A 19465-nucleotide genomic window follows, 5' to 3' on the forward strand; every position below is an offset into this window, starting at 1 on the left:
GTCAAAGGAAAGAGAAAGAGAAAAGAGAAAGTGAGAGATCCCAAGCTCTGTCTGTTGTAAGCGTACAGTCTGCAGAGCATGGCCTGACTGCATTCCAAGTCTATTCTTGCTATTTTAACTGTGGGTGGAAAAAAAGGCTGGTTCAAAAGTGTTGCGTTTCATCTCTTCATTAATCATGGGTGTGTTTTGGATGCAACATACATTAAACCAGTCAGACTACCTTCTCCCTTTCCCTTTAAAAGCCAGGTACAGCAACAACGCACCTGAGCACAGCTCATTTTAAGAGCAACACACCCATGGATGCTCATATGGACACAAGAGACGTTGCTGAGCCGCACGGAAACCAGGAAAGACACTTGCTTCAGGCCTGGTGATGCATCATATCAAACTTTAATAACAAACCATTTCAGTGCAGCCGCTGGTTTAGTTGATGGATTCATCAGTGCAATGAAATAGTTTCTACCTGTTGATAAAAAAGTCTTCATTCAAGGTAAGCGGATATAAAATTACTATTGAATCTAGATTTAATACATAATGATTGGGAATAACCAATGAGAACGTTATAAATACTATTGCTACTACGATTAATACTTTAACACCAGCTGCTGAGATGTTTTTTATCAGTCTGCATGTAACTTGATTATTAACGTAATGTATTTTCAGTTTAAAAATTGCCATTGCCAAGTCACAAAGTTATTCTCCTTCAAAGGAGAATAAAGTTGAATTTAAATTTAAACTAAATTGAATAATTTGTCTCAGCAGCCTGCTGTCGACAATCTTGGTGTCCATCCTGGATCAGGAAAATGAAGTTCATTCTGTGTGGCTTTGCTGGATTCTGGTTGTTGCTCATCCACAGACTCCCAGTTTCCTCAGGTAAACTGGACCAGTAGACTTTGATCAATGGTTATGAGGTGTTGTTCATTTAAAGGATAATCCTCTGGGTAATTCCTTTTAATGGGCATTTAAAAAAAATGGGATTGAGGTGATAATGATGACACTGCAGTTAAATACTCAACTGGTTTTTGAAATAATTTAGTTGCTGTCTGACACAAAGTCAGGTGACACAGAATTACTGTAGAGTTCAGTATCATTATTAAATAGGTAATATATGCACATATATTATTAAATAGATAATATATGTACATAATTTGAATTTGCTTACTGAAAATAGTCAGTACCCAAAATGACCTAATATTTGACACCAATATCAATGTAAACCCTGAATCTGCCCTTCCATTCAAGCTGTCTGGAAAGTGGACTTACATTTCTAACAGCTAGCTGAACAGGTCTGGCTACATTCAAGCAGTGCAAATACTCCCTTCACCATGTGAGATGGAAAATAACACTAATTAATTGAGACACCAGTTCTTAAGTGCTGAGGGATCTTGCATCACAATTCCTGGAATAACTGTGCCGTTTGTTGGTATGAGGGCACAAAAACTGGAAAGACACTCACTGTGAGGACAATATTCAACTGCCACGTTTGGTGCCAAAGAATACCAAAAGATGGTGCTGCTGTTTCAGGAACTGCGATAAGATTACACACACACACACACACACACAAACAAACATCTCTCCAATTATAGTAATAGGATTTCGGAAACCGAACCTTGTGTTGACTTGGCAGCAAGGCTTGTCTGGGGGTCTTAAGGGACGCTGAACATGCCAGGTTTGGTCCCGTGTCTCTACAAACGACCAATCCTGAGGTAGGGGTTACCACTCCAGCCAACTGGCCACTTCGGACTCTTTCCTATGGTCCAATTGACTCGGGACAGTGTCCAATACACTCCATGATCCCAAAGATCCCCAGAAGTCAACTTTGGAATGGTGGGACAAACAAATGGAAACACACACAAACTGCAGTCTAATTACAGTTCAATCATGAGAGACTAATATGAAAATAAACAAGAGACTTGCTGAGTGAAGAAACCTTTTTAGTAAGCAATAGAGGCCTGGAAGCCTCTATATAAAGAAAAAAAAAACTGAAATATCACATCGACATAAGTATTCAGAACCTTTACTCAGTGCTTAGTTGAAGCGCCTTTGGCAGCAATTACAACCTCAAGTCTTTTTTCACTGTTTTTTGCACATTGTGTACTTAGATCTCTGGTGGCATCTTTTATTTTTTTATCTTTTATTCTTTATTTTTTTATTTATTTAATCTTGTAATCTGTGGATACTGCTGAAAACTGTGAATTTCCTTTGGGATGAATAAAGTATCTATCTATCTATCTATCTATCTATCTATCTATCTATCTATCTATCTATCTATCTATCTATCTATCTATCTAGCTATCTATCTATTTATCTTTTCGGTGTGATACTCCTTGCCTTGCACACCTGAACTGGGAGATTTTCTGCCGTTCTTCTTTGTAAATCCTCTCAAGCTCGGTCAGGTTGGATGGGTACGGTCCGTGGACGATCATTTCCAGGTCTCTCCAGAAATGTTGGACAGGGTTCAAGTCAGGGCTCTGGTTGGGCCACTCTGGGACATTCACAGAGTTGTCCTTAAGCCACTCCTGTGTTGTGTGGTCAGGGTCATTGTCTTCTTCCATTTGAGAACTTCTTCCATTTGAGAATTATGGAGGCCATTGTGCTCTTGGGAATCTTCAGTACAGCAGATTTCTTTTGTAGCCTTCTCCAGATCTGTGCCTTGCAGCAATCCTGTCTCTGAGATCTGCAGGCAGTTCCTTTGATCTCATGGTTTTTGCTCTGATACGCATTGTTAGATTGTTTGGTTTAAAACATTAGTAGGACAAAAAGTTGTGAAGAAGTACTTGCAAAGAACAAAATTAACGATTATTTCTTCTTTTCTTTAAAGTACACTAATAATTGTTTTTGCTATTTTTGTGTCTATATTTTTTGTTTGTTTGTTTTAGGTCAGTCTTGGGTGATTGGCTCACCTGGGCCAATAATAGCATTAGCTGGTGATGATGTAATTCTGCCGTGTCACTTTAAACCAGCCATCAATGACTTTTCCGGGACAGTGGAGTGGACCAGATTGGACCTGGACCCACCATATGTTCATGTTCACCAAAGTGGTCGTCTGATGGTTCAGAACCAAAATCCACTGTATAAGTACAGGACCGTCCTGTTTCTGGATGAGCTGAAGAATGGAAACGTCTCGCTGAAACTCTTTGGAGTGAAAATCTATGATGAGGGGAGATACTTATGCTTCAGTCCCAACATAAGGAGAGAAGCCTTCATACAGCTCAATGTTGGTGAGTAAATGTGTGCATGTTTTGAAAGATTTGCAGTGTGACAGCATCACTGTTTGAGAAACTGTACTGAACCAGGCTTTAACATCCATGTATACTTAAAAATTGACTATAACTAAACAATTTTTCTTTGTTTCATTCAGCAGTGTATTTTTTTAATTTGGGATATGGATAACTTGTGCGTTCTCTTTTTATTTTTGCTGAAAACTGCATGCCTCACACAACGCAAATAGGTTCTACTGCAAAATTCTAGCTTATACACTACTTTAGCAAGGCTTGATGTGTGCCTGAGTGTTGCTGCTTTAGCCTGTTAATATGGATGGTAAAATGAAAACAAAATTAGGTCAGTCAAGGATGGTCTACAAGTAGTTCTTGGAACTCAGTGATTTCCTGAATCAGGATGTCAAAATGAAAATCAAGAGGTTCTGCGGTGCACATACACCACCACCCGTCACACATTACTATCGAGCTTCCTCATTTATCCGTAGTTTATAGTAGGCATGACTGCAGTAATCTACAGTCATGCTTGTACCTTGAGGATGATGGCTTAATGCAGTTTCCAGATGAAACAGGTAAAGTCCCTCCCCCTCTCCCTCCTCATCAGGTGCTGCCTCCTCTCCTGTCATCAACATGAGCAAAAGCAGCAGTGGAGTGGTTTTAAAGTGTGAAAGTAAAGGCTGGTACCCAGAGCCTGAGCTGTTTTGGCTGGACGCTGAGGGAAAGCTCCTCTCTGCTGGAGCTCCAGAGACAGTCAGAGGTCCTGATGGCCTCTATACTGTCAGCAGCAGAGTGACTGTGGAGGAGAGACACAGCAACAGCTACACCTGCACAGTTCAGCAGCGCAAAATACAACAAACGAGGGAGGCACACATTCACATTCCAGGTGAGACGTGTCTTTTTAATAGATGAGATTCACTCTTGTAATTAGATCTTTAAACAACTAATTTTGTAAAAATATCATGCTGTTCTGTGGTTTATCTTTTCAGATCATTTCCTCATGTACAACGATAGGCCTGGTTTTTATAGTACTGCTATCGACATCATCCTGTGTATTTTTGCTGTTGTCTTTGTTGTGAGTAAATGGAGACATAACAAAACCGGTAAGTCAGAAATTCATTTTTCTTCTCTTTTGCTCATGTCAAGTTACAATATCAATGTCAACCCTGTGGTCAAAGTTTAGTTTTGTTTAAAAAAAAAAAAAAAGAAGAAGAAGAAGAAGAAGAAGAAGAAGAAGAAGAAGAAGACAAAACTAGGACCATGCAGAAATTTTAGTATTTGAAAAGGTTATTGTGTAGAGGGGAAAAAAGTTATGACACTCCAACTTGAATTTTACTCACAATCCAACAGTCAGTATGTCTGTCTTTTTTATGAGAAATTGTCATATGGGATTTATTAAATACCACAATAACTTCCATTAAGGCAGGTAAATATGTATTATACCTTCTCTTTATACCTCTGGTTAGCATATTCATTTGTTCCCCACTCAAGCCTGAAAAAGTAATCACAACACATTAAACCAAGCTATTATCTCACTGTAGCTTAGACTAATAGTTCATCTATAGTTATCAGAGGCAGGGAGAAGGAAAATGAAACCCGTATGTATGTGAAATAAGTTCTTCATGAGAAAAGGTAAACTAAATTCTCTCTGAGCAAATTTCAGAAGAGTGTTGATGCTCAACATTTGCAAGTGCCAAGAGTTTTGCCTCCAAAATGATAAATAAATAAATAAATAATCAGTACGGCTATTTGTGTTCTGTGGAACACAATTTGAAATGTGAAAAGTCCAAAACCAAGCAGACATGGACCAATTCAGTTCATTTCAGTTAATAGTTGAATCTAGTTATAATGTAAACACTACTACACACTTGTGGCTTCACCACTACATACTGTTGTGCCCCTCCAACTCTGCTTTCAATTACAGAAGAGCGAGTCAGAAAGCAGCTCATGTCAGAAAGGGGGGCAATGAAGAACCTGGACGCAAAAAAGGCAAAACTTGAAGAGCAAAGTAAGAATGAGCATGAAGAGGAACAGAAGACTGATGCAGAGAATGAGACTGAGCAACTCAAATTGCAACTGGAGGAGAAGAAAGAAGAAGCTGAGAAAATTAAAGATGAGTACAAAAATGTACTAAAAAAGATTTACGATGTTCTGCTGGAAAGAAGGTCTGAACTTGGGAGAGAGCTAAGGGAGACCCAAGACAGTTGGTTTTATGGCTGTTCATACAGGATTCATAGGACAAGTCAACTCAGTGCGGCACTGAATGAGTTAAACACACTGAGTGCTGCAATTGACAGTAAGATTTAGCCTGTCAGTGCTGCAGTAACAGGATATTAAAACTAGAATTACATCTGAGATAGAGGACAAAATAGAGCACAAAGCATCTGGCTTGGTCCATATGCTATGCACAAAATTTGGCTCAGATCACTCCAAAATTGTAGAAAGAGTAGCAAAAAAACCTGAATTGGACAAAATTTAAAATGGCAGACAATCTGTCCTGCGCAAATGGCAGTGGCCTGCATTATACAAAAGTCCAGACAGTTTTTGTGGGGAAGTAAGAAAGGCCTCCAGCACCTGATAAATTTAATAGGTCAATAAGCTGATATAAGATGCAACAGCAAAGCAGAGCTGAATGTAGAAAGAGATCATGTAAATAAAGAAACTACAAATAAAATACACATTCTACACATTTTTGGTGACAACAGTTAGTGATGCTTTTACCTTTTAGCATAAAATATATTTGCATTCTGTTATGATCGATTGTGTTGTATATTGTTGCAACTTCGGAATTTATTGTAATATTACAATTAACCTTTATCTCACCTCTTAGAATTCACGTCTCCCTTGCTCTTTAATTGTGTAACATCATATTAATAATACTTTCTGAGCAAAACAAAGTAATAATAATAATGTAAAAGGTATTATTCAAATAAAATTAGAATATGCACACATGTTTAAATATGCAAAGTCTTGTAACTGTATTTCTTCCCCCATCCTGTAATTGGGTTGATTGTGTTTATTCATTATTGTCTTAATTTTCAATTGCATACATGTTTTCACATTTTTAGTGTAATGTCACTTTAGATCGGGGCAACCTTAATGTCAGATAATAAAGAAATAAAGTTTTGATTTTACTTATACCGTATGTTTAGATGTTTCTCATTGTTTTTTTCACTGATGTGGTGGGATGGTCAATAGATCATGTGACTTTTTGACCATGAGACACTAAATGAGTCCAGCTGCAGAGAACATTTGAGATCACAGTTTCAGTTAATATAAAAAATAATAACCTCAGAAACAGTGCAGTTTTCTTCAGTCCTCTTGGTCAGAGTGGGCTGTAACAGACTTTGTCAAACCCTCAGATGCTATTCAGAGACATGCAGAGATGCTGTGGTTATTCTGCAGAGGCAACATAACAGTTTCTCTGTGACCTTGCACACTCAGTAATATATAGACATGCATGCTGTGAAAAAAGCAGCTGCACTAAGAGACAGTGTGGTTTGAAAAGCAATTTCTATTTCTGACTTCGCTTCAGACAGTCTTCCTATTTGCCATCTCTTAATTTCCTTGTACATCGCAGCACATGACCTGCTTAAGCAAAGCAAGGCAATTTTATTTCCATTTTATTTTGTATAATAACTCCTTACATAAATCAGGATGTAATATAACTTGTATTAAATGAATATGCAGCACTCCAGCATCATAAAGAACATATACAAGATGTTGTTTTCTTAATTGTTAAATTAATTGTTTATTTTCTTAATTGGAACAAGCATTTTTAGTCTGTGTTCGGTATGTTCAATATATTTGTCCAGATCATTGTAGGAAATGTGTCAGGAAGCAAATGTGTCACCAAGGCAGGCTTAATTTTGCTGCTCATTGTATTCAGTGACATTATCATATGTCCATGGCAGCCATCTTAGATGTACCAAATGCTATCATGGAGGGTGATTTGCATCTTATCCAATACTTCTGTAAATTAGCAGCTCAAACCACAATTTGCAGATAAAACACCTCCAAAGTATGATGTCTGTTTTGCTGGACATAATGTACAAAAATGAGAGCACAAAAGCACAATGTGAATTAAAATGTCGTAGATACACATCACTGTACTGGCTTTCTCCACTCAGACGTCAACACGGCTTCTCCTCTTTCCAGCACCCTGAGCTGCAGAAACACAAATTAAAACTATCATTAAAATTGTTTTTCTCTATTTAGCTTTTAGGGGAAAAGGGTAACAGAGGTATAAGGTCTGATGGATCATATCGAGAATAAAAAAAATAAAATGCTTTCTCAATATGCATGACATTTACTGACACTTAACCACAGAATTTTCTTGTAATAGCCTGAAGACGATGAATTTCTGAGCTGAGATATTGGTGATGCATGAACAAAGACTGCTTAGCTTTGGTTAAATGTTTACTTAATTAAGCACCAATCAAGTACTGACATCTCTGTATCTTTCATTGAATGCTTTCACTGCTGTAATTTAAGAAGGACTTGGCTTACCTCTTGCCCTGTCTCTGTATATGAGTCCCAGTATGATGCTTGACAACAGGTAAGGAGTTCCCGCCAGGAGATGACTGATCAGTCTGGGGACAGACAGGAGGGGTGCTGACGGTGGATCTGGAGACCATGGAGAGAGAAATTTAGTGTACCCATCCTGAAATAACCATAATAAGGCAGTAAAGTGGGTTTTAGCTGTTGTTCCATCCAAACTGGAACAATAGGTTCTACACAAAACATAGCATAAGTGTATCATAGCCAGAGGAATTGATTCAAGCTTATTCGAGGTGATCATTGGTCTTAGACAAGGATGCCAAGGATGGACCCCCTCTCCTGTTTGTAATATTCATGGACAGGGTATCAGAAAGCAAGTCATGTCTGGAGAATGTCCCATAAAGTGCAGTTAGGGTGGCAACCCTGCTATGTGAATGATGTCGACCTTATGGCATTATTGGACCATGATCGTGGATCCACATGGTAGAGAGAACATGACGTTAGAAGGTCAGGGTAAGTCATTGGTCTCAGACATAGTGCCTGTTGCCCCCTCTCCTGTTTGTAACATGGAAAGGCTATCAAGATGCAGAGGACGTCTGGTGAATGTCCCATTCAATGCAATTCAGGCAGCATCCCAGTTATGTGGATGATGTCATCCTTATGGCATAACTTCAGCATGACATTGGATGCACATGGGAGTGAATTTGGAGCTTTTAGTCACAATGAGGAACAGTACCCCCAAGTCTGAGGCTGCGGTTCCCTACCAGAAAAGGTGGCATGAACCATTCAGGTGGACCTCCTTCCAGAGTAGAGGAGGTCAGGTATCTTAGATATTTCCTAATTATCATCAAAAGTCAAAAGCTTTTTGAAATGGCAAGTCATCGGCAGCTGTTACAGTGTTGTGGAATTTTAATGAACTGCAGTGGTGAAGAGAAAATGGAGCAACAAAATAAAGCTCTTGATTTTCTTACCAAAACCTCACCTTTGATTGCCAGGTCTAGGTAGTGACTGAAAAAAGTTATATCAACATATACAAGTGGCCCAAAATGAGGTTTCTCTAATTTGAGGATTTGGTCCTTGCTTCTTTCTGAGTCCAGAAAGCTCTACAACACTTGGATGTATGAAGGTTTTTCCAGATTAATTATATAAACTGAAAAATACACAGTCTTCAAGCTCAATTCAAAACTGTTTTCTCAGTTTCTGAAAAGTTGACGTTTTAGAGATACATGATCTTCACCAGTTAACCCTCTCTGAGCACTGTATAGCTACCCCTAATGTATAAATACATATCCAACATGTGAAATATCAAATATCAAAATTTCCTCACCCCTCACAATCAGCCAGCTCTCTGGTGATTTCCCAAGTTCAGAGATGAAGCACATATAGAGACCTTCGTCAGACTTGGACACCGCAGGGATGGTCATCTCCCCTTTAATGGCTGCCAAGATGGGTAAACTGTCTTTGATAAAGATGGTAGCTTGAAGGTTCAAAGGATCTTTCAGAACTGTGCAGCGCAGAGTCACAGCATCTCCCTCCATCACAGGAAGCACGGGGCTCTCCAGGATCACAGCATCTTCTTTATTAGAGAATAAACAGGATGAAAAACGTTTCATAAAAGAAAATCAGGGCTGGTGTCAGTGTGATCAACTTACCAGTAACTGTGAGGTTGGCTGCCGTACTTCTCTCCCCTGTTGTGGACTCACACCAGTACACTCCGCTGTTCCACTGGTAAAGCTCGTTGATGAAGCAGGACGATCCGTTCAAAACGCCCCAGTTTTCTCCACACTTCATAAGTCCTCTGGACGTTTTCGACCTTACTCTCCATCCAGTGGAGTTTCCCTCCTGGTCCTCCTCATCCTCCTCCTCCGCCTCACAGCCCAGAGAAACAGACTCATATTTGAAGAACTGGGATCTGTTGGGACTGACTGTCAGAGAGACTTGAGAAAGAGATGGACAGATGGACAGAGAGAAGATAGATGTGGAAATCGACGGGCAGTATACCACAAATCTACCATTCTTCACAAAAAAAAAAATCAGGTAATTTTGAAGCATGTGAAATGAGGAAATTCAGCAAACGTTCATACCTTTTGCATGCCCGGTGCAAGTACAACAGTTAAGCACTAAAAGGAAGAGAGCAGCACAGAAAATCAAACATAAATTCATACCCATAATTAAATGTTTGCGAAATTACATTCCCAATTGAAATCCCTGCATCCCATTGTCACTGGAAAAAGTCTTGCTCAATGTTGCACTCAAGATAAAATTATTAAAAATGAACTTGTTAACATACATAGTGTGAGAAGGAGAGCAGTGAGCTCCATCCTGTCTTGATGTGAACTTACTGTCCACCCTGCAAACAAAGACATAAACCATGGTTAATAATAACAATCATGTGGTCACGTAAATAGCATTGTGCACTTCCTGAGAGTGAGAGACAGCAAACCTAAATGTGAACGTCATTTCTCTCTTTATCTCTCTGTCTCTCTCTCTCACTCACTCACTCTCTCTCTCTCTCTCTCTCTCTCTCTCTCTCTCTCTCTCTCTCTCTCTCTCTCTCTCTCTTTGCCTCAATCTGGTCAGACAGGAAGTCACAGGGTTAAGAGAAGAGAAAGGCAGATATGACAAGACAGAGAGACGGAGAGAGAGAGAGGGACAAGTCATGACAAGGATGGACAGAATGAGAGAGAGAAAGAGACAGAGAGAGATTGCATCTCACTGGGCTCATGTTTTCTCACTGGCTTCTTGTTTTATCAGATTTGGCTCTGGATCAGCATTTTATTCTTTTGAGAAAAAACATAAGAAGTGCAGCAGCTGCTCAATGGATGCATCAGTGCAATGGAATGTGAAAGTTTTCAACATGTTATTGGTTCAAAAGCAGGAAACTGAAGTTGTTAAGTTTACATTCTCTGTTGGGAAATTTGACCCCGGCTTGATTCTGGGAGCTTATGCAGACACAGTGCGGTGCGACTCCTGGGGGCCAAATCCAGCTCGACAGCCGACACCGTGATCAAGGGATAAGAGTGTTGACCTCACATGCACGTCTTTAGAAAGCTGCTGCCTGTTGAATTTATGGCCTATTTGTTTTATGAAGTTATAAAGCTTCAAACTGATCCGGACTTTAACCAGGAGACAAAACCACTGGCAGTCTTCCATCAAGGTAAACTAACATAAAACAAGATGGAAAATTATTGACTGAGGTTAGTCAGATTTACATACACAATCAGAGTGACACATGCTAACAACCAACAACATGTAGCCTTTTTCTGCATTTTTAAAAACTGATTTATGCTAATAATCCAGCATCTGTCTTTGATGCAGACTGTTTTGTTCTGCAGGGATGAGCAGCCTTCACCTGCACTGCAGAGAGACCATATTCTCAATTTCTCATTTCTGTATATATAATTGTAATACTATTATAGAATTAATGCAGATACTTTTACTTAATGCATATATGTATTTTACAAATTTCAAATGCACATATTTCTTATAATTTTACTTAAGCATGTGTATATTTTTCTCTTGAGGATTTGACCAGCTGCAACTGACCCAGTGAAGTATTTCTGATTCTGATTCTGTGTGTGTGTTACGATCCTGCATGATGCCATTTTTCTGTGAAATTACATCATTACTCATTTCTGTCTGTTTCTCATCCACAGACTCACAGTTTCCACTGGTAAACTGGCCCAGCAGACCAAAGACAGACACAACAGTCAGCCACACATGCTATATTTGTCTAACCCTGTCACATTATTTTGTTACTCCTCCTTTTAACACTACTACACACTCAAAAATACAGACTCACAGTTAGACAGATAGACAGTTTATTGTCACTGTAAAATAAGATGCAATGAAACTTAGCAGTTTTAGCAAACTTCCAACAGCAGCAATAAAAAGACATCTATATATACATATCTGTATACACACATGTAGGTTCTATAATGTGCATGATGCATGAGCCTTGACCCAGTTAGTCCATGTTTTCATGTGATGAACAGGTAAAAATACTGTGTCCAACATGTTTAGTTATCAAATTGTGGTGGGGAGATGAAATTGCATTACCTCTGTCCATAACACCATATGTGCATTTTAGTTTTAGTGTTGTGTGATGGATTGTATTGTATATTCATAAATTCCCTGGCTTTTTTGAGACAGAAAGATCAACTTGTACATGTAATTCTGAATTTACCAAGCACGTCTGTCATGCACCGTGGCTACAACAAGACATGAGAGATTCTCACAGGTGAAGTCAGAAATAGACATTTGTGTTCAAACCACAGAGGCTCTGAACTGGTGCTGTGTTTTTGTTTTTTTTTTTTTGTTTTTTTTTTTTTGTTTTTTTTTCTCACCATAAATGCCTGCATATTTATAACAGAACCATGACAAACCTTTTGCAGAGGAACCATAGCGTCTTCTCACCTCCAACCCACACTGACACTAAACTAACAATAACTGCAATGGTTTTGTTGTTAAGACTCACTGAAACTGATGTCTTGAGAGCTTTCTGCAGCGATAACCTGATATTTAAGTATAAAATAGTGTTATGAGAGGGATTAAACAATATCACGCTGCATGTTGCAGATGTGCTTCCTACTGATGGGCTGCAGAAATGGATAAAATGTGAACAACTGGTTGCCTCTGGCTCTTGGAGAACACAGTTAAACTGGTCTGTACATGCTGTATGTTGGTGTGAAACCTGAATAAAATACCCACTTGAGACTTTTTACACAACATTTACTCAATTAATCCATGTTTTTCATGATTCTTTCCAGCAACACAGCAATCTAAATGACTGAAAATGAACTGAATTTTAACTTTAAAGCCCAAAATTATAAAAACATATTAGATGGTAATATGTCTTTTTCACAGAGAGAAATAAATGTAAGGGGTTGTGACTCTGGATAGTTTTCCTATGTTGTAATGACAGCTATATTTAGCTTAAGTCCCTCTAATTGCACAATACAAATGTTCAGTTTATGATCCAAGTTGTTTAGGCTATTACATTATAGATGACCTGTGAGATGATAAGGCCATTTACAGACGGTGCTGAAGGTTGTATGCGTAAGGAAACATGGTGGCTCATGAAGTCAGTTTGTGTTGTGACTGTGAAGGCGTTTCCTTTTAGAGCTTTTTATAATCTGCTATATACTGCCCACGTGTGGCACTGCTGCAGAATAGGCAGCATGCGGAAATGCACAGTAGTTTGTAATGACTGTATTATGAAATGTTATATGTAGGAATATGTGTGTGTGTGTTATCTGTTTCTGCAAATGGTATTATTTTTGCCTTAAAGGAATACTCCAGTGAACATGCATTTTGTATTAACAGTTTAAGTCTATGGGAGTCATAAATCAACCTTACAGCAACCATGAAGCTGTTTTATTTACACAGTGCGCCAGTGCTTTTGAAATACAATCTTGTAAAAAATCACATCAATTTAGGAGCTACCTGTTCCATGTGTTATGCCAGGTTTATGGATACCCAAGCCACAACATGGGCAGGCTCTGTCTTCCCCAAGTCCCGAGCAGCCACAGAAACAAACAGTTTTTATCTACAAAAATTAGATAATGGACAAAGGCGAACATTACAAACAAAACAAATCGTGGGAATTAACCAATATAACCTCATCAACAACAACTTACCCCCCTAACTGACATAAATGCAAGACAATCGGCCAATCACCTGGTGTGTGTCCCCACATACACCCAGTCTGAGGACGTACACATATTTTAATCAGAATCGTGCCCGCAGTCGTAACAGATGAATGAGGGTTCAAGTCTTCTTCTGTTAGCTGCTCTTCCTTTCTTTCTCCCTCAACCTGAACCTTGTTTTCTGTTTCATCATTTATGTGGTCTGCTGCTTTTCTGTTTTCCTTTCTTCTGTGTTTCAATATTATCACATCTTCCATGAACATCTTCATCTTTCTCCTGCTACTCTTGCAGATGTTTGGTTTCTCTCTTATTAAAATCCAGCTGTTCCAGGGGTTTTGGTACCTGCGGCTGATCTGACTTCATCTCTCTCTCTCCCTCGTCTTTCTGCTCCACTGTTTCAGTAACACTGCCTTTTTTTCTTTGCAGTGCTTTCTCGGTCTCCTGTAGCCGTTTCTCAAGATTCGCCTTTCTTTTCTCCAGATCATCTTTGGCCTCTAAAAGTATCTTCCTTTCCTCTTCCTCTTTCTCTGCTGCAGATTTTTGTTTTTTAAAGAAAATGTTTCTTTTCTTCTGCTGTTTTCCTTCATCCGCCGACTGAAGCTTCCTTTCGTTTTCCTCTCTCTCTCTCTCTACCTCTTTGAGTAGTGACTGGATGGTCTCCCTCTTCTCCTCCAGTTCAGCGATTTCTTTCCTTTGCAGCTCCCCCTGAAGCTTTGTGGCTTCCTCATGGTGCATCTTGGTCTCTGTGTGCAAACAGACACAAGATACTGCATAAGAAACCAGCTGTGATTCTGCAGTGCTGACTCTATACAGAGAAGGCATGAATTTGATTTTTGAGAGCTCTGAGAGCTATATGGAACAGAAATGTGGTGGCGAAGATCTGAAGAAGTCTAACTGAGATATAAGCCATTAAAAAATGACACCTTTTATCCCAAATTGAAGACTTGCATGAATTTAAACTCAACATGGAATACCATTTTTTTCTTCTGTTTATCATAATCACTGCTTTCGAAAACAGGAGGATTAATGTTATCGTAAGTAATATTACACAAGGACATTGTGTCACATTTCTACTTATGCTGGGTGAGTGAAATGAAGGTATTTTGTTTTTAAACACAGGAATCTTTCATATCAGTGTACTGGCATCATGAAAGAAGCATGACATGAAGAACGGGGGAGAAAACTGAATTTGTGACTCACTGATTTTATTACGTCTCCATTTCCACACAATAAAGACGACAGCAACAACACACAGGAAGACAACAGATGAGCCGATGGCGACACGAACCACAGGAGAAGCCGTGAAAAAATGATCTGAAATGATAAAACACAGAACGACATGACATTTATATAAAACTAGATGTCCCCCATACAGTCGAAATCTAAAGTCTGTGAACCCTTTGAAATTTTCTACATATACAGTATGTTTAAATATCATATGAAACAAAATCCTTTCTCCATGAAAGTCACCATAACAAACAACTGTAATCTCATTTATCTTAAAACATACAGATCATTGGAGAACATTAGACTGCGTTGCATAAAGCCTACCATTAATTCAAATTGAGGGTCAGAAAAAGTAAGTGAATCCCAGGCTAATGACTTGGTTAATGAGCTCTTTGGAGTCAGAATTTGGTACACCTGCCAAATGCAACCCAGCAAGATGACCCTAAGGGCTCAACGTAGAATCCACAGTGAGGTAAAGAAAAACCCCAGGGTGATGGCCAAAGAGTTAAAGAAGTCATTAGAACTGGCAAACTTCTCTGTTCCTGAATCATCTATCCATAAAAACACTGAACAAAATGGGAGTCCATGGCAGGGCACCAAGGAGAAAGCCACTACTGTCCCAAAAGAAATTTCTGCCTGTCTGAAGTTTGCGAGAAAGCATCTGGCCACTCCACAACGTTACTGGGAAAATGTTTTATGGAGTGATGAAAAAAAATAGAATTATTTGGGAGAATGAAGCAGAATTATGTTTGGCGTGAAAAGGGCACTGCATATAAACATCAAAACATCATCCCTACAGTAAAGTACGGTGGTGGAAACCTCATGATTTGGGCCTGCTTTGCTGCGTCACTACCTGGGCGACTTGTTGTCATTAAGGGGAAAATGAATTCTCAAGTATATCAACAAATTCTCCAGGAGAATGTAAGGATGTCTGTTTCTGAGCTGAAACTGAACAGAGGCTGGGTCATGCAGCAGGACAATGACCCCAAACACTGGAGCAAGTCAACTTCCCAATGGTTTCAGTGGAACAAAATCCGCCTTTTGGAGTGGCCAAGTCAGAGTCCGGGTCTAAACCCAACAGAAATGCTGTGGATTGACTTGAAAAGAGCCCTACACACCTACACAGAAGAAAGCCAACAAATATGTAGGCGTTAAAGAAGTTCTGCCAGAAAGAGTGGGCAAAAGTTCCACCTGCAAGATGTGCAGGTCTGATCTGCGGGTACTGAAAGTGCCTGGTTGAGGTCGTTGCTGCAAAAGGAAGGTCAACCAGTTATTAAGACCAAGGGTTCACTTATTTTTTCCACCACCACTTTCAATGATGATTACATTTGTTAAATAGAGACATGAAAAATGATGCTTTTTTGAGTGTTACTTGCTTAAGCTCATGTTGTGTATTAATACCTGTGACATAGAAGCAGTTTAATGGCCAAATTACTCAGAAAACCAGAATATTTTTAAGGGTTCACAAACTTTAGATTTCGACTGTATATAAATAACCTATATCACATTTGTAAAAGCCCTCTGACCTGGGATGTGGATGTGTGTGTCCCTGCTCTGGTTGATGCTGAGCTGCTGAACCCTGCAGGTGAAGCTGTTGCTGTGGCTCTTCTCCACAGTCACTCTGCTGCTGACAGTATAGAGGCCATCAGGACCTCTGACTGTCTCTGGAGCTCCAGCAGAGAGGAGCTTTCCCTCAGCGTCCAGCCAAAACAGCTCAGGCTCTGGGTACCAGCCTTTACTTTCACACTCTAAAACCACTCCACTGCTGCTTTCGGTCACATTGATGACAGGAGAGGAGGCAGCACCTGATCAGGAGGAAGATGAGGAGATATTTCAAACAATGATTCCAGAGTAAAAGATATATTATCAGTATCAGTGCATCAATATACACTCTTGGGCTAGTGATGCTATGAGAAACCCTTGATAATGTGACAGCTTAATTACGCAGAAAAGCAGAAAGCATGAAATCTGTGTGTAGTGCTGTGCAGTGACACCCCACCAGCAGGGGGCGCAAATGGGCTCACCTATGACCTGAAACTGGGAAACAAGGCGTTGTGCCGTATGAGAAACTGTTGAATAATAAGAGAACTGATCTAAGCGCGTTAGGTGCTTGCTTTGCTTTGGCCCGCCATGACATTTGACAAGCTCATGTTTATTTTCCTCTTATTTTGAAAGAGCTGTAAAATCCTAACCGCAATGACTACAAAACATACATTTGTGATGCTAAAAAATACATGATCTGGGTTTTAAATGTACTGCACAGTGCTGTTAGGCTTCCCTTTTAAATAATGCACATCTTATATATGAAGAATTACAGTATTAATTTTCTGTAAAATAAGATACATTTTAATGTAATGTAATTTCGCATAACATTGACCTACTTTTTTTGCCCCAGCCCTCCATCCAGATTAATTTCTGGCCCTTCATAGGAAATAGTTTAGACACATTTGACCTAAACAGTTGTGTATGAATACAGACCCAGAGGATAAACATGAAATTAGTCGACTCTAGAAATATCTTGTTTTCTGCTGAGAGCTAACCACGCTGTTACCAGTCAATAATGCATGTCACTCTTGATGGTGCATCATGATTTGGAATATATATTTCAATTTCTGCACATTCATTTTGGCCAGCGTCTTCACTCTGTAGGTGACGATGTCTACCTTCAAATCTTTTTGGTCATTTGATGGTGCAGTTGCAGGTTTACTTCTGCTGACCCAGAGATATTCGCACACCGGCCCAAACCAGAGTCAAAGCAGTCATTTCCTATGGTCGCTGCACAGCTCCACACACATGCAACAGTGTGTGTGTGTACTGTAGTAGTGAGGTGGTAAAGTGAAGTAGTAAATTGTGGCCTCAGCCACTCGTATTTTTTCTTCTAAATGCAATTCCAGGTCTGTGCCACATAATGAGAATTCTCAACATGTAAACACGCCCTCCCTTATATTTTAAATATATTTTCTTAATGGTGTTTTGTCTAAAATTTTGCTTGTTGCTGACCTGTCAAGCTGCAACTGTCCTGCTGAAAAACTGTAAAAAGTCTAGGTTTTCCCTCGTGTTGCTCATGAAAACGCAGTGCAGCTGGTTTTCAGCTCAAGAGGCTGTGAGTTGCTGGTTGCACTGGCTGGTTCATATTAGAAATGTCTGCGACTGTATGAGTGAGAAGCCAGGATAGTCCTGCAAAATCCCTCCCTGGATGAGCAGAGGTCAAAGAAACATTACACACTGTGATTACAGGCTCGGCCCACTCACCTACAACAAGATCAACAAACATTTCTCTGGCCAGTAAAGGGATGAAGCATCTGTATCGTCCCTCATCAGAGAGTTTTGCTCCGGAAAGTGTCAGTGAAACATCTCCGTTTTTCAGTTTGTCCATGAACAGAGACGTTCTTCCCTTGTAGGACGGGTGTTGGTTATTCAGAAGGTCCACACCGTCACGCCACACGTGGACAAACCTGGGCTCCAGGTCGGGTCTCGTCCACTCCACTGTCATGGCAGCAGCATCCATGGAAGGATCCAGGTGGCTCGGCAACATGACATCATCACCAACCATCGCCACTATTGGCTGAGGTGGAGCAATCAGCTGAGACTGACCTGGGACAAAACGGATTCAATTTTTTATTCCTTGAAGTGAGAACTACCTGAAGTTCTCTGGAGGAGGACAAAATCTCATTGGTAGCAACACCATGATGTAAAAATTGTTTTGTTACAAGAGAAAGTGCTGCTTTGAAAATCTTAGTAGAGTAAAAGCACCAAAGTATTTGCATCAAAATAAACTTAAAATCATAAAAAGTACTCAGTATGCAGAATGGCCCTTTTCACTGTTGGCTGAGGTGGGCCAATCAGCTGAGACTGACCTGGGAAGACAGGGATGCTTTTTGCTATAACACTAAAAGATATTTTTTCTCCACATTGAAAAACTCTGTAAACACCATGACTTTCCTATCTAAACTGAATGGAAATATGAATGGAAACTCTGGTTTGGCGGCTGCTGTTTCTGTGTGTCTACTACAAACTTGGGTAAAGTTTGATGCTCTTTTGCCAGAAGTTGAAATACCGGTGGAGCAGGTTGGGGTTTTTTGTGCAACTTGCATGGCATCTAGATCTAATCGCCTTATCGTAATTTTTTCATCTGCAAACACACACTCCAAGGCATTGCTGGTGTTTCTGAGTGTCACTTACCTGCACAGGAGTGTGTTAGAAGAAGAAACACTGAGGCGCTGAAGACACTGAGCTGAGATTTAACAGGCAGTCCCTCCCTCACATGAACCATGCTTGACTTCTGGAAACTGACAGAAACTAGTTTTTAATGTAATCATCGATAACACAGTAATTCAAACTAAAGGAAGTTTATGACGTTTTGTGAATTTTTACTCATAAATCTTTGTGCTCAAAACTGGACTGACATAAAAACAGCAAGAAATTAATTACTGACACCTCTGGTTCACTTGGGCCAACAATTATTTTGTCACAATAAGCCTTGTCTGTTTATTTGCTTATTTTATTTTATTCCATTTAATTTTGCTTGATTTCATTTTATATAGAAATACAGCTGTTCTTGAGTTTATCAATGTACCTTAAGTGCATTGGGTTAGTATAATCTATCAAACAGCGCCCTCTGCTGGTTAGTCTATAAAACATGTTCAGGTCTGGGAATTCTTTATGAATAAAAATGAAATAAATCCTGACGTGGCCGACACATTTCAAACTAAACACTTGCACAGTATTGAATATAAACCAGATTCATTCTGTGAGGGCCCTTCACTGTGAAATATGAACAGAGTGTGAGAAGCGCACATTATTTTAACTTTCATTTTCTACTCACACTTGTTGAAACACTGTGAGACTCTCTCTAATGTTCAACCACACAAAATC

General features: G+C 39.5%; 2 protein-coding genes across 2 annotated transcripts; one reads left to right on the plus strand and one right to left on the minus strand.

Annotated features, from left to right (window-relative positions):
* The first annotated feature begins 803 nt into the window (after positions 1 to 803).
* Positions 804 to 5522, plus strand: LOC115377043 (butyrophilin subfamily 1 member A1-like). Its single transcript, XM_030076895.1, has 5 exons — positions 804 to 873; positions 2880 to 3221; positions 3823 to 4101; positions 4205 to 4318; positions 5140 to 5522. Exons 1-5 carry the CDS (start codon positions 804 to 806, stop codon positions 5520 to 5522), a joined length of 1188 nt encoding a protein of 395 aa, XP_029932755.1.
* Positions 5523 to 15700: 10178 nt separating this feature from the next.
* Positions 15701 to 18863, minus strand: LOC115377044 (butyrophilin subfamily 1 member A1-like). The gene is made up of 4 exons (XM_030076897.1): positions 18773 to 18863; positions 17843 to 18184; positions 16117 to 16395; positions 15701 to 15708 (listed from the first exon to the last, which is right to left on the minus strand). The coding sequence occupies exons 1-4, from the start codon at positions 18861 to 18863 to the stop codon at positions 15701 to 15703; spliced, it is 720 nt and encodes a 239-aa protein (XP_029932757.1).
* Between the last annotated feature and the right edge of the window lie 602 nt (positions 18864 to 19465).

Source organism: Myripristis murdjan, chromosome 18 (assembly GCF_902150065.1).
Source record: "Myripristis murdjan chromosome 18, fMyrMur1.1, whole genome shotgun sequence".
NCBI classification, from domain to species: domain Eukaryota; kingdom Metazoa; phylum Chordata; class Actinopteri; order Holocentriformes; family Holocentridae; genus Myripristis; species Myripristis murdjan.